Source organism: Galeopterus variegatus, unplaced genomic scaffold (assembly GCF_000696425.1).
Source record: "Galeopterus variegatus unplaced genomic scaffold, G_variegatus-3.0.2 Scaffold7293, whole genome shotgun sequence".
NCBI lineage: Eukaryota > Metazoa > Chordata > Mammalia > Dermoptera > Cynocephalidae > Galeopterus > Galeopterus variegatus.
This window is the reverse complement of record NW_007733404.1, coordinates 97,325-109,666: the sequence shown is the minus strand read 5'-3', so window position 1 is coordinate 109,666 and position 12,342 is coordinate 97,325. Positions and strand designations below refer to the sequence as shown.

General features: G+C 36.0%; 1 protein-coding gene across 1 annotated transcript in view; it reads right to left on the bottom strand.

Moving 5' to 3' along the window:
- Nucleotides 1–316: 316 nt before the first annotated feature.
- Nucleotides 317–12,342, bottom strand: part of LOC103607273 (DNA-directed RNA polymerase III subunit RPC2-like) — a 44,198-nt gene continuing 32,172 nt past the window's right edge. The window contains exons 10-12 of the mRNA XM_008591797.1: nucleotides 10,871–10,993; nucleotides 5,296–5,415; nucleotides 317–523 (exon numbers count right to left, since the gene is read on the bottom strand). Of these exons, the coding sequence (XP_008590019.1) occupies nucleotides 380–523; nucleotides 5,296–5,415; nucleotides 10,871–10,993 (387 nt within the window). The 3' untranslated portion in view covers nucleotides 317–379. The remainder of the gene's footprint in view (nucleotides 524–5,295; nucleotides 5,416–10,870; nucleotides 10,994–12,342) is intronic.

Here is a 12,342-nt window from a genome sequence, read left to right as displayed (position 1 = left end):
CTGAAAGAAAAGGGACCTTTGTTTGTCTTATTTCCCCTTGTACACCCAGTACCTAGGAGTATACCTACAACATAATAGATGTTTAATAAATATTTGTTATTGAATAAATATTACTTAAAATTATACTTTACTTCTTACATTATATGGAATGAAGGTAAATATATCAATAAGAGATATAAGCACACACTACTAACATATTTAAAGAATTAATGTAGAGTTGTCATAAAGAAATTCTTGAGTCTGAGTTAGTAAGTCATGTGTGAAATGCTTATACTTCGAACATATGCAACCTATATTCCATTCAAATGTCTCTTCCTCCTACCTAAAATGAATACCAAATTAATTTTTATTAAAACATAAGATTTCTGACATAAAAGAATTAAATCACCTGTCCCGCCAATTCCAATCGCTTGTTACCATAATAATCTCTGTCGTCAACTTTATTATCTCCTTGGGCCAGAATTACTCTTCGAACCATCACTGCAGTATAGATACATTTGGCTCGGAAATTGAATTCCTTAACCTGTAATTCAGAAACCAGAGAAAATTTTAAGACAACACGCACTAAAATTTAAGGTGCCTAAAGAAAAAAACCAATGTGATTACATTTAAATGAGAAAATACTGAGTTGTTATTATTCAGAGAAAATTCAACTAGTCAAAGAAATTCAACTAGTCTGTAAACTTCCTGAGAGCCGAGATGATGACTTTTCATCCTTGTACTCAGTACCTGTGGTGGCTTTTCTTCAAAGGTGACTATTTATCAACTCTTTCCTTCCTACATACTTCATTCCCCTCCTTCATTAGAAGTGGAGTCCATCACCCCCTTTGGATTGGCCTCTGATTAGCTCGACCAAGAAAATACAGCAGAAATGATGCCAAGCCAATTCCAGGCCTAGCCTATTAGTAAACTGGTAGTTTCTAATTCCTTTCTCTTAGATTCCTGAGACACCATGGGAGGAGTCCAAGACTCTGCTGTGGAGAGAGAGGCTACATGGAAAAGCACTGAGGAGCCAGAGATATGAATGAAGAAGCCATCTTGGATGTCCAGCCCCACTGAGCCTTCAGATGACTCCAGCCTCAGGTGCTATCTGTCTGCAACCTCATGAGAGACCTAAAGTAAGAACTTCCTCCTCCACCTTACGTTAAGCCCAGTCAAACCACAGAACCATGAGATATACAATAAACAGTTATGTTGGGCCAGTAAGTCTTAGAATTGTTTGTTATCAGTGATAATAGGAACAGTATTAAAACATCAGCATGCGGGCCGGCCTGGTGGCGCACTTGGTAGAGTGCGGCACTTGGGAATGCGGCGGCCCTCCCGCCGAGGGTTTGAATCCCATATAGAGACCGGTCCGCTCACTGGTTGAGCGCGTTGCGGGCGCGACACCGAGGGTTGCGATCCCGTTGCCGGTCGCAGTACAGGCGCGACACTGAGGGTTGCAATCCCGTTACAGGTCACGAAAAAAGACAAAAAGGAAAAAAAACCAAAAAAACAAACAAAAAAAACATTAGCATGCAACAAATATCTGTTGCTGAATGAATTTGCTGCAAATGTTCTAGTCAGTCTTCTCTATTACAAACCCTGAAACCCATATGAATGAATCTAGCTCAATCTTTAAGCTGAATCAGAACCGCTAAATTAATTGCTCTGGTTTGTTTGGGGAGACAAAAACCTTAGATGGATCCTTTTCACACATCTGAAAAGATGAATTCTGAGAGTGTGGACTAAGTTACTGCCAATTTCAAGGAATATTTTGAGGCTTTTCCATAGAGGATATGTACTTTCATAAAATTTCTTTTTTACTTACCCTAATGATTTAATAAAATACCAATGAGATTCTTTTTATTAAGTATATCACTATGACAGAATAACTCAGCAGATCTCGATTTAAAAGAAAAATAGTAAATGTTCTCCTTCATATATTTTGTTTGTTGCTGTTAAGGAATTCCACTAAACAATATAGGATATTAGAATTCTGTATATGTTTCAAACAGTTCATTTTCCTTCAAAGGAAGTTTTATTTCTTCTGTGGGTCAATTTATTTTCTATTACTGAGAACACGGGAATGTGTTAAAAGCAATGTGTTTGGAATGTGGTAAAAGGAAAAGTAGCTCTAAAAGCTACTTTGTCATCTTGTACCTACAAAACAATTACATCAATAAAGAAAAGTCTTTAAAAAGAAAAGTCTCTTGTCCACTTTCAAAAATAACCTCTACAACCATAACACCAATTACCACAACACCTAGGAGAAAAACCCAGTGTCTGGGCAGCTATAAATAATTTACATTGCCAATTGATACTCACCCAGCTATATGGTCCTCCATTCAGATACATCTAATTTACACTTTTTTTTCCTAGTCTTAATGAGGCCAGTTACACTGAACATCAAACTCTTCTAGTTGTATTTACCTTTCTTATTAATGAGAAAAATGAAGCAAACTTTCATTAACCAAATTTTCAATTTTCAACAAAGCCCATTTCGCGTTTTCCTTTTGCATAAATACTGGTAAATTCTCCAAGACATATATAAGTCGAAATAAGTACAGACAGTTCTAACAAATGCCCATGCTGCACTTCATAAGGCACTTGAATCCTAACTCATTTCACCCCCCTTTTAAATAACTGTATGTTGAAAAGCAAATCTGAGGTCTACATTGAAGTAATGAGTTAATACTTAGCACATTTTCCTAGGACTATTCCCAGAGTCATATGCAGAGTGGGACTGCTCTAATCTAGTGGCTGACATCACATTTTGGTAGAATGCCAACAACATTTCAGATATTCCTTTGTGGTATGTTAACCTGTGTATTATCTGAAAGAGGGAGAGAGAGAAGAACTAACAAATGAGCTTGGAACGCTGAAACAAAATTGTCACCAGAACTCTGGAAACTTTTAAAATATTACCATGGATGAAAAAGAGGTCTGAGATGTAGGCATCTTGCAGCCTAAATAACCGTCTTTACAGTTGTGGTATCCAGTGGTATGCATCATGATCACCCGGAGGGCTTGTTAAAATACAGATTGTTGGACCTCATCCCTTCAGCGTCTAAGTCAGCAGGTCTGGGTAGAATTCAAGCATTGGTAACAAGTCCCCAGGTGATACTAATGCTCTTTGAGAACCAAGGCCCCCGAGGAACTGAGTGGCCAGGGTACCAAGACAAAGGGCCCTGCAGGCCACTCTCAAGTAACAAAGGCTGGGAACTGCTGAATATCCTACCCATCTTTCTCTCTCCATGTATACTTAAACTAAACCACTGCTTTCCAAATTTAGTCATTCACGTTTCACCACATTTTTAAACAACTCATTATAAAGTAAGCTTTGTCCTATGCAATAATACCATAAAATCCCAAATATGACAAAAATGGATTTGGTGTGCTAGTTGTATTCTTTCTAATATGTAGATAATTATTTAAATTAAAATGGCCTTGTATCACCTAAAGTCATCTTTTAATCACACTTAGGTATATACTATCATAAACCATTCTAAAAAATGGAGGTCTTTTTCTTGGTTCATCTACTCTGACTTTATTCCTCACTGGATTATGTATAACCAAACTTGTAAAATGGTAATTTAGGCTCATTGTAAACACGGAAAGGTGCAAATGATTATCTTTACCAACTTAATTAAACAAAACAGTATAAACAGCTAAGGCTCTTAATTAATTAAAAGTTCTCCTCAGCTATAGTAGAAAGGTAGGTAAGCCTCCTAATAGAGACTCTATAACCCTGTGGGGAGCTCAGAAAATACAGACCTTTCTGTACGTTCTATCACTGAATCATCACAAGAACCCTGTGAGGAAGTGGTATTACTTTCATTACACACATGAGAAAAATGAAGTTTAGGAAAGTTAAGATTTGCCCAAAGCAAATCAGTTAGGAAGTAAAAAACCAGAAAGTGAAACTTTCTCTCTCTAGCTCCAATGCCTTTGTTGTTTCCACTATCCATTTTTGTTATTTAGAGTTTCAAACTGTCTTTCCAATTATCCAAATGAGTTTAACATTCAATTCAGGCCCAGCTTTAACCTTAAGAATTTTCTAATTCTCTGGATTAGATCAAAGACACACACAAAAGGCAGCCAGAGGGCAGAATCAGAGACCTGTATTATATGACTCACAAGGTGTTTTAACCCAAGAAAACTGCATCTGAATGCATTCAGGTGGTCACTCTCCACTTCCACAAATCCCTCAGCCTTCCATAATTGTACAATCAGCCCCTGAAGGTAGAATCTGCAACCCCTGAATTAGATCATTCCTGAAGGGTATACATAGTAACTCATTATAAACCAGACTATTTGGTTAACAAGATAGTCTGACTAACAAATAATAATTCTATAACTTAGAAAGATTAGAATAGATATTAAGTAGGGGTGGAGGGGATGACCTGCTCACACCACCCATGCCAACATGGCTGATCTGTTTAATGATAAGTGAATAAAAAATAAATATTATGTACTAGCTCAAGGGTCAGAAGATAGGTTCTAGTCCTCTCTCTGACCACGAACCACCTGGGTGACAAGGCAAATCATCTAGCTTTTCTGGATCAGAGAATCTTGACTGTAAGCAAAGAAGGATGGACAATGTGAACTCTAAAATTCAAGAGCTAACAGAGAAACTCATTCAATAAGCATTTTAAACAGTGACGGTTGTACAATAACATGAATGTACTTAGTGCTAGAGAACTGTATACTTAAAATAGTAAACTATGTTATGTACATTTTACCAGAATAAAAACAAGTATACGGGCAAGGCACTATAAGCTTGTTTTATTTAAAAACCATGTAAGATACCATCTCTGTTCTTCAAAACCATGAAATCTAGTAGTACCATTAATATATGTATGAATATGAAATAACTATAGTTTAAGATTGAAAGAACTAAGAGAGAATAAACTTGATGATGATATAGCTAACATTAAACTGCTCATAATGGAAGATTATTTCCAGCGGGGCAGTACAGGCCTCCTCAGGATTCTCTCTAAAGGAACTAGACTTTAAACAATGTAAACTCTTATTCACAATTCTTTAACAGAAGGGCCAGCCCGTGGCTCACTCGGGAGAGTGTGGTGCTGACAACACCAAGGTCATGGGCTCGGATCCTATATAAGGATGGCCGGTTGGCTCACTGGCTGAGTGTGGTGCTGATAACATCAAGCCAAGGGTTAAGATCCCCTTACTGGTCATCTTTATAAAAAAAAAAACAAAAAACAAAAAACCAAAAACACACAACTCTTTAACAGAAACTCACAGACCCCACGATCATCACTGTCCACACTTGCAATGGCGTGTACTCACTGGTACATGGGTCAGAATGGTAGAAGCCAGGAGCTCTCTTGCTTCTTCTATTTTGGTTTTCTTTGGTCCACCTCCCCACATCCTTTGCCTTCTTACTTTGTTCCCTATATATTTTAATGCCTATAAAAAACAGATTATAATAATGTTTGAATGAAATCATTAGAGATAATTTATTAAACACCTAACCATACACACACTATAAGCAAAAAAGATAACGACACTGGTTATAGAGAAAGCTGCATTGGGCCTAGACGAAAATCAGCATTTGTTATGGCGTGACTCAATGACAAAATAATATAACACATTGCCTAATGCACTGGTTCCCTTTTTATTTTTTAAAATGTTTTCTTACTATACAATTGATACATGATCATTGTAAGAAATTTATAAAACACAGGTAAGTAAAATATGTCTTTGTGTGTATAAATATGTATATATAAAGCAGCCATCCATCTTTCACCCAGAGAGAACTACAGGTAACATTTTGGGGTAGTACTTTCTCCAATTCAAAAAGGAATCATATCATGTAAGACCTCCACACTGAGAGCTATAAAATATTGCTGACAGTAAACCAAACCTAAATAAATTAAGAGTTATTACATCTTCATGGACTGAATAATTCAACAGTGTTAAAAGTGGCTTACCATTAAAATTCTCTCAAAATTGAACAAATTCTTAACTAATTATACTCTTGGCAGGCTTTTAAAAATCAAAAATCAATTAATTTTAAAATTCTAGATTCTAAAATTTACATGAAAATGCAAAGGATCTGTAATAGCTAAAACAACACTGAATAAGAAAAGTTAGAGCATTTACATTATCTGATTTCAACTATAAAGCTACAGTAATCAAAACAGTGTGATAGTGGTATAAGTACAGACAAATAGATAATGGAAGAGGATAAAAAGTCCGTAAATAATCCTACACAATATGGTCAACTGATTTTTGACAAAAGTACCAAAGCAATTCAATGAGGAAGGGAAAGTCTCTTCAACAAATAGTGTTGAAACAACTAAATACCCATAAAGTAAAAAATTAACCTTGACCCCTGCCTCACAACAAATAGAAAAATTAAGACAGATTTTAGACCTAAATGTAAAAACTAAAACCATAAACTTAGGAGAATATATTCCTGACCCTGGGGTAGGCAAAGATTTCTTTAAACAGGATACAGAAAGCAATAACCACAGAACACAAACTAAAAGCTTCCTTATAATTAGATTTTTTTTTCAAAATTAAAAGACAGTTAAGAAAACTGATAAGGAAGCAATGAATTGGGAGAAAATATTTACAATACATAAATCTGACAAGGGATTTATATCCAGGATTTTTTTTAAAAGACTGAAATTCAATAATAAAAAGACAACTCAATAAGGAAAATGAGCAAACAAATTGAATATTTCACGGAGAAGAAAACACCAATGACCAATAAACACATGAAAAAGTGCTCAATATCATTCATCAGCAGGGAAATAAAAATTAAAGCCACAAGGACATAGCATTACACAGCCACTAGAATGGCTAAAATTAAAAAGACTGACAACCCCAAATATTGGCGAGGACGTGAAATAATCAGAAATATCATATACTGCTGGTGGGTATGCAAAATGGTACAATCATTTTAGAAGAAGGTTTGGTAGTTCCGACTTTATAAAAGTTATATACACAACTGCTCTATGATCCAGCAATTCTACTCCTAAGTATTTATCCAAGAGAAATGAAAACTTGCCCATGCGAAAGTTTTGCTTATAGCAGCTTTATTCATAATTGCAAGACTGAAAAAAACAAAACAAACAAAAAAACCCCAAATGTCCATCAACAGGAAAACAGATAAACTGTAGTATGTTCATATAATGGAATATTATTCAGCAATAAAAAGGAACAAACTGCATGGATAAACGACATAAAAAGGAATAAAAAGGAACTTGAATGAATCTCAGACAATACACTCAGCAAAAGAAGCTAGACACAGATGAGCATACAGTCTACCTATACTGCCTAATTCCATATACAGATGGTCCCTCACCTAGAATAGTTTGACTCAAAATTTTCTGACTTCACACTGGTGCAAAAGCAATACACATTCAGTAGAAACTGTACTTCAGTACAGTAGTCAATAAATTACATGAGATTTTCAACGCTTTATTATAAAATAGGCTTTGTGTTAGATGATTTTGCCCAATTATAGGCAAATATAAGCGCTCTGAGTATGTTTAAGGTAGGCTAGGCTAAGCTGTAATGTTGGGTAGTTTAGGTTATTAAATGCATTTTTGACTTAGAATATTTTCAACTTACAATGGGTATATTGAGATGTAACCCCATCATAAATCTTGGAGATCTGTATAACTTTCTAGAACAAGCAAACTAGTCCATGGTGAAAATACAACAACAGTGGGAAACAATCAGACGGTAGAGGTGAAAACTGACTAGGAAGGGGCATGAGGTAATTTTCTGGGATAATGGAAATATTCTATATCTTGCAAAAGTCATACAATTAAAATTTGTACATTTTACTGTACATAAATTTTACTAAAAAATAATCAATTGTTAAAAAAAATGATCAAGTAGGTGGTGAGGAGTGAGTGGAGATTTGGATGAAACATGAATGTCAAAGTGTTGATAACTGTTGAAAGGTGGGTAATGGGTGCATAAGGGTTCACAGCATTATTATATATACTTTGTATACGTTGAAATTTTTCCATAATAATTAAGTGTTAGAAGAGGATCATGCAGCTCTTATTTCCTAACAACAATGTACTTAAAAAAAAAAAAAGAACTGGCTGTCAATTCCTCAGAAGGGCTGAGATCCCTGATTCTTTGCCCTAGAATTCTTGCTCCTATTACCTGCCCAGGAAATTCCTTTTTCATGCTTCAAAAAGCATGATACCTGAATCAGGTATCACTTCCCCTCTGAAGCCTTTCTTAACTTCACTCCTCTTTCTCCGAGATTTTAATTCCTTATGCATAAATAATTGAGTACTCTCATTTGTGTTCACATCACATTATATTTTAATTATCCATTTTCATGTATGTTTCTCCTAATAGACTTTGAGGATGAGAACTTTGTCATCTTTTTGACTCCCAATGACTATACAGTGCCTGAAATAAATGCATCTCCCTCCCCTGTGATAAGATTTAGACATCAAATCTAGGACTTCCCTGTTTAAAGACCATTAGAGTATAAGATAAACTAAGACCCTGAAAACAGCTGCTGCAGTGACCTGAGTAGCAACTAAGTAATTGATTAAAGCAAGTCAGCAGTTGGAAGGTACCATGAGTAGGTAGGCAGTTCGGGTTATCTGTAAACTGAGCTACCTTCATTAAATTTTGGCTTTCTAGCTTCCTTGGGAAAAAGGCTAAATAAAGATTCTTCACTTCTTTGAGGAAGAAATAAAGGAATGTAAGAGTGCAGGGTATCCCTTCTGATTTAGTAGAAAGTCACCTTGGTATACTTAATAATGTTGTCAAGGTTTCATGGTATGCGGGTTGTGATAAGAGTCTGACCTGTTCATAAATAGGCCAAGATGATACCCCTAGTGCATCCTATTTCTCTCCAAAAGGTAATAAATAATTTTTTCTCTATATATCAGAGCCTTTGGCATTGATGATGCAAAATGTACACGACTGATTTAGTGCAAAGACTTCATGAACAGAAGTGGTGGAGAGGCTAAAAAAGGGAGGCATAAAAACCAAAAAAACCCAAAATCCACAGGGATTTAAGCAATCCATTAGAGTGCCAGATCTTCAAAATTTCCATTACATAAGATAAAGTGTATTGGCTACATTTTCATTTAGAATAGCACAGAATAGTCATGTTTTCATAACTGATAACATATGTTAAATATCTCAACAATTTTTGGATTACTCATGCCTCTGTATCCTTTCATTAATTGCAAATAACTAATCTATGCCTTAATACAGCGTACAGAGAATAAGTACTTTTAACCTGTTTGGGGAAAAGGAACATTGTCTTTCTGATGTTAACTGATTCTATATTTCTACCATCTTTTCACTGATCTGATCTAATTCAGTCAGTTGAAATTTTATCAGCAGCTATTTAACAGAAATAAACAAACGATTTTCCAACCCACTGTTTGTCCCTGCTCAAACAGCTTTACAATGCTAGGGTTATTTGACCAACAATGATGATGCTTGTAATAAAATGCACAATGGATCTCACGGAAGCCAGTGGGGTACCATTAAGGTAAACTGCTCTTCCGAGGCACTACACAGCTTTAAAGAAGAGTGTATCTCCCAAAACTAAACCCATTATTCCTGTTAACAGGGTAGATTTTATATTTTCTACTTCCTGGATATTTCTCAATGCTTTGTCTTCATGTTCTTGAAAGCCCTTTGACAATATTATTTCAGTTTGTAACAAAGATTCATGCTCACCAAATACTCACTTTCAATAAAGGTCAAAAATAGAATCTCCTAAATCCAAACAACTTTTCCTGATGCTACTTGACCAATAACTGGAGTCAACTACTAATTGATTGTAGGAAAAAAGGAAGGCAGCAATGAGAATAATCCCTACTGATTTCTGATTGGGAATAAAATGTATTCATATATGACAGTTAACCTTCCTAAATATTTGGCTTAGTATACAAAATATCAAGACTGATTTGATTTCAGAACACATATTAACAGATATAAGTAGGAAATGCTATCTCTACAAGCATATTCTTGTCATTCTGGGTGACAAGAAAAAAACAGCCTGGAATTTATATCTTGTCGTAAGTAACCCACGGAATAGAAAATGTACATATGGATAAGTAAGAACTGTCTATTGTGGTTTTATAGTAGGGAGTTCCTCCCTCCCAGGATGGCTATGAGGAATGTTACCATTGATTTACACTTAGCAAAGCACTTTATAAACACGGGACTAAAAATTCTAAGTATGGCTATTAGGGATCCTTCCCATGTGGAAAGGGAAATGCAATTATTTTTGCTTATGTTTAGCACATATATAGCTCCCCAACTTCATCTTCGAGTCTTATCCTAAAATTCCCAGGTCCCAACCAGGAGTGCCTAAGCAAGTCAATGAAGGCTTGGTAGTGGTAAAAACGGACTGTTCCTGGTACTTTCTTACCACTGAAGTTACACTGGGAATTTAGGAAAAGGGACAGAGATCACACACAACTGAATGCCTAAAGCAACTGAAGTAGGGAATAAAAAAGAATATTAAGGAGAAATGCATGGAAAAACAAAAACAAAACAAAAAAAAAAACCCCAGCTCCTTACACTAGAGTTACTATAGTTAAAAAAACATAATATCACTCACCCAAATAAGGAAAAAATAATAGTACTTGCTATTACATCAGAACAAACTCCTCTTGGCCATATATCTCTCTTCTAAGTTAGACACCATGGACTGACAATTTGTCTATGCAAACTCCTTCCTCCAATCCCTAAAAAAAATGAGTCAAAGATACTTCTCTACCACTCCTCCCATCTCCTTAACCCCCTTCCCAAATCTGTAACACTAAAAGCCATTGCATCTGATGCTTTATCAATGAGCAGCATTAAATCTCCAATTCCACTTCATAGCAAAGGATAACATGAAAAGACACACCTGCATCTGTGTGAAAATCTGAGCTTTCTGGCACTCTTCCAAACTGGGCCCAAATGCAGCCATCACATGCTCCTCTGTTCCAATCATCTGCACAATTTCCTGGTCACTCTCAACACCCATGGCCTAGGAAGGAAAGAAAAGATAGAAAGAGTGTTGGCTTTGTGTTAACTCACTGACATTTGCTTATGCTAATTTGGCATTGTTTGTGGGTATTACTTCTAAGCAAAAGCTAGCTCTTCTCTCAGAAATGGTGCCATCTGGCATTGGCAGCCATAGCCCAAGCTGCAGAGGAACCTGAAACAGAAATTTTGATTAGGAAGAAGAAAACAAACATTCTCAAGCATTTTTTGCATGTGTACTATCTTCTAAAATTTTTAGATATTCTGAAAGTTTCATCATGAAAAAAGGAGGCCAAAAGGTATAGTGGGGACGACTGGTCACGATTACAAGGCAAACTGAAAAGAAAAACAGCCAAAAGGCAGGGAATGAGAAAACATGCATGGCTGAAAATAAGCAGAACCCTGGTTAGTTTTGTCACAAGATTAATTTTCCTGAGAACTGTTAAATCATTCATATTCAGGCTAAAAGAATTTTTCCTAAAGGATGTTTTACCTCACTATTCTAGAGATATCAAACCATACCTTATGCAGGTTTTAAAAGAGATTTTTAAAAACTAAGAACATACTTAACAGGTTTTGGAAACCCACTTAAGTGTTTCAAGGTGGCAGCGGCAGTGCAGGTCTTTGTAGATTCCATATGGTACCAAGGCTCACTCCTTCACACATTTGTCTGGAATTCTGCCATATCAAGAAATAGAGCTTAATCTCACTAAAACTCTCTTGGCAGAGTAATAATCTGCTTCTCAGAAGTTAGCAGAAAAGTTATGTTTAAATTAAAATTCTTCCTTTAGCTCTGCACAGAACAGAACCAGAGGATAATTGTCTAGTTAAGCTTTGATGCTCTAGTTCTCAGTTCACCACACCAAAGAGAGAGGAAGAGAAAATCATACCCCAAGTTCCAATGCAGAACATCAAGGACACTGTCCTGAGAACGAACGAAAGAGCAACTATCTAAAAGTCAAGAGATCTGAGGTGGTCATCCTAATATAATGCCAACAACAGACACAGACATTACAATGATGACTGTCACCTAACCTCTTCTACCTCAGGTTTTTCATTTGTGCAACGAGATGGCACAACCAGGTCCCTTTCAGTTCGAAATTCTGCAATTCTACATTTGAATACATCAGTGGTCTGTATTCTGTAAATTCTATTTGTATACTTTAGGATCAGATATAAACTTATAGAAAGTTTTGAAGATTTCAGGGGAAGCTAAATAGATGCTGTGTCCCTTTTGGGCCAATTGTGATAGTTTAAAAAATGTTCACAAATTCTTTGACACGTCCTTCAAAAGGTGGAGACTAATTCCCCTCTCCCTCAGTGTAAGCTAAACTTAATGACGCACTTCTGTAG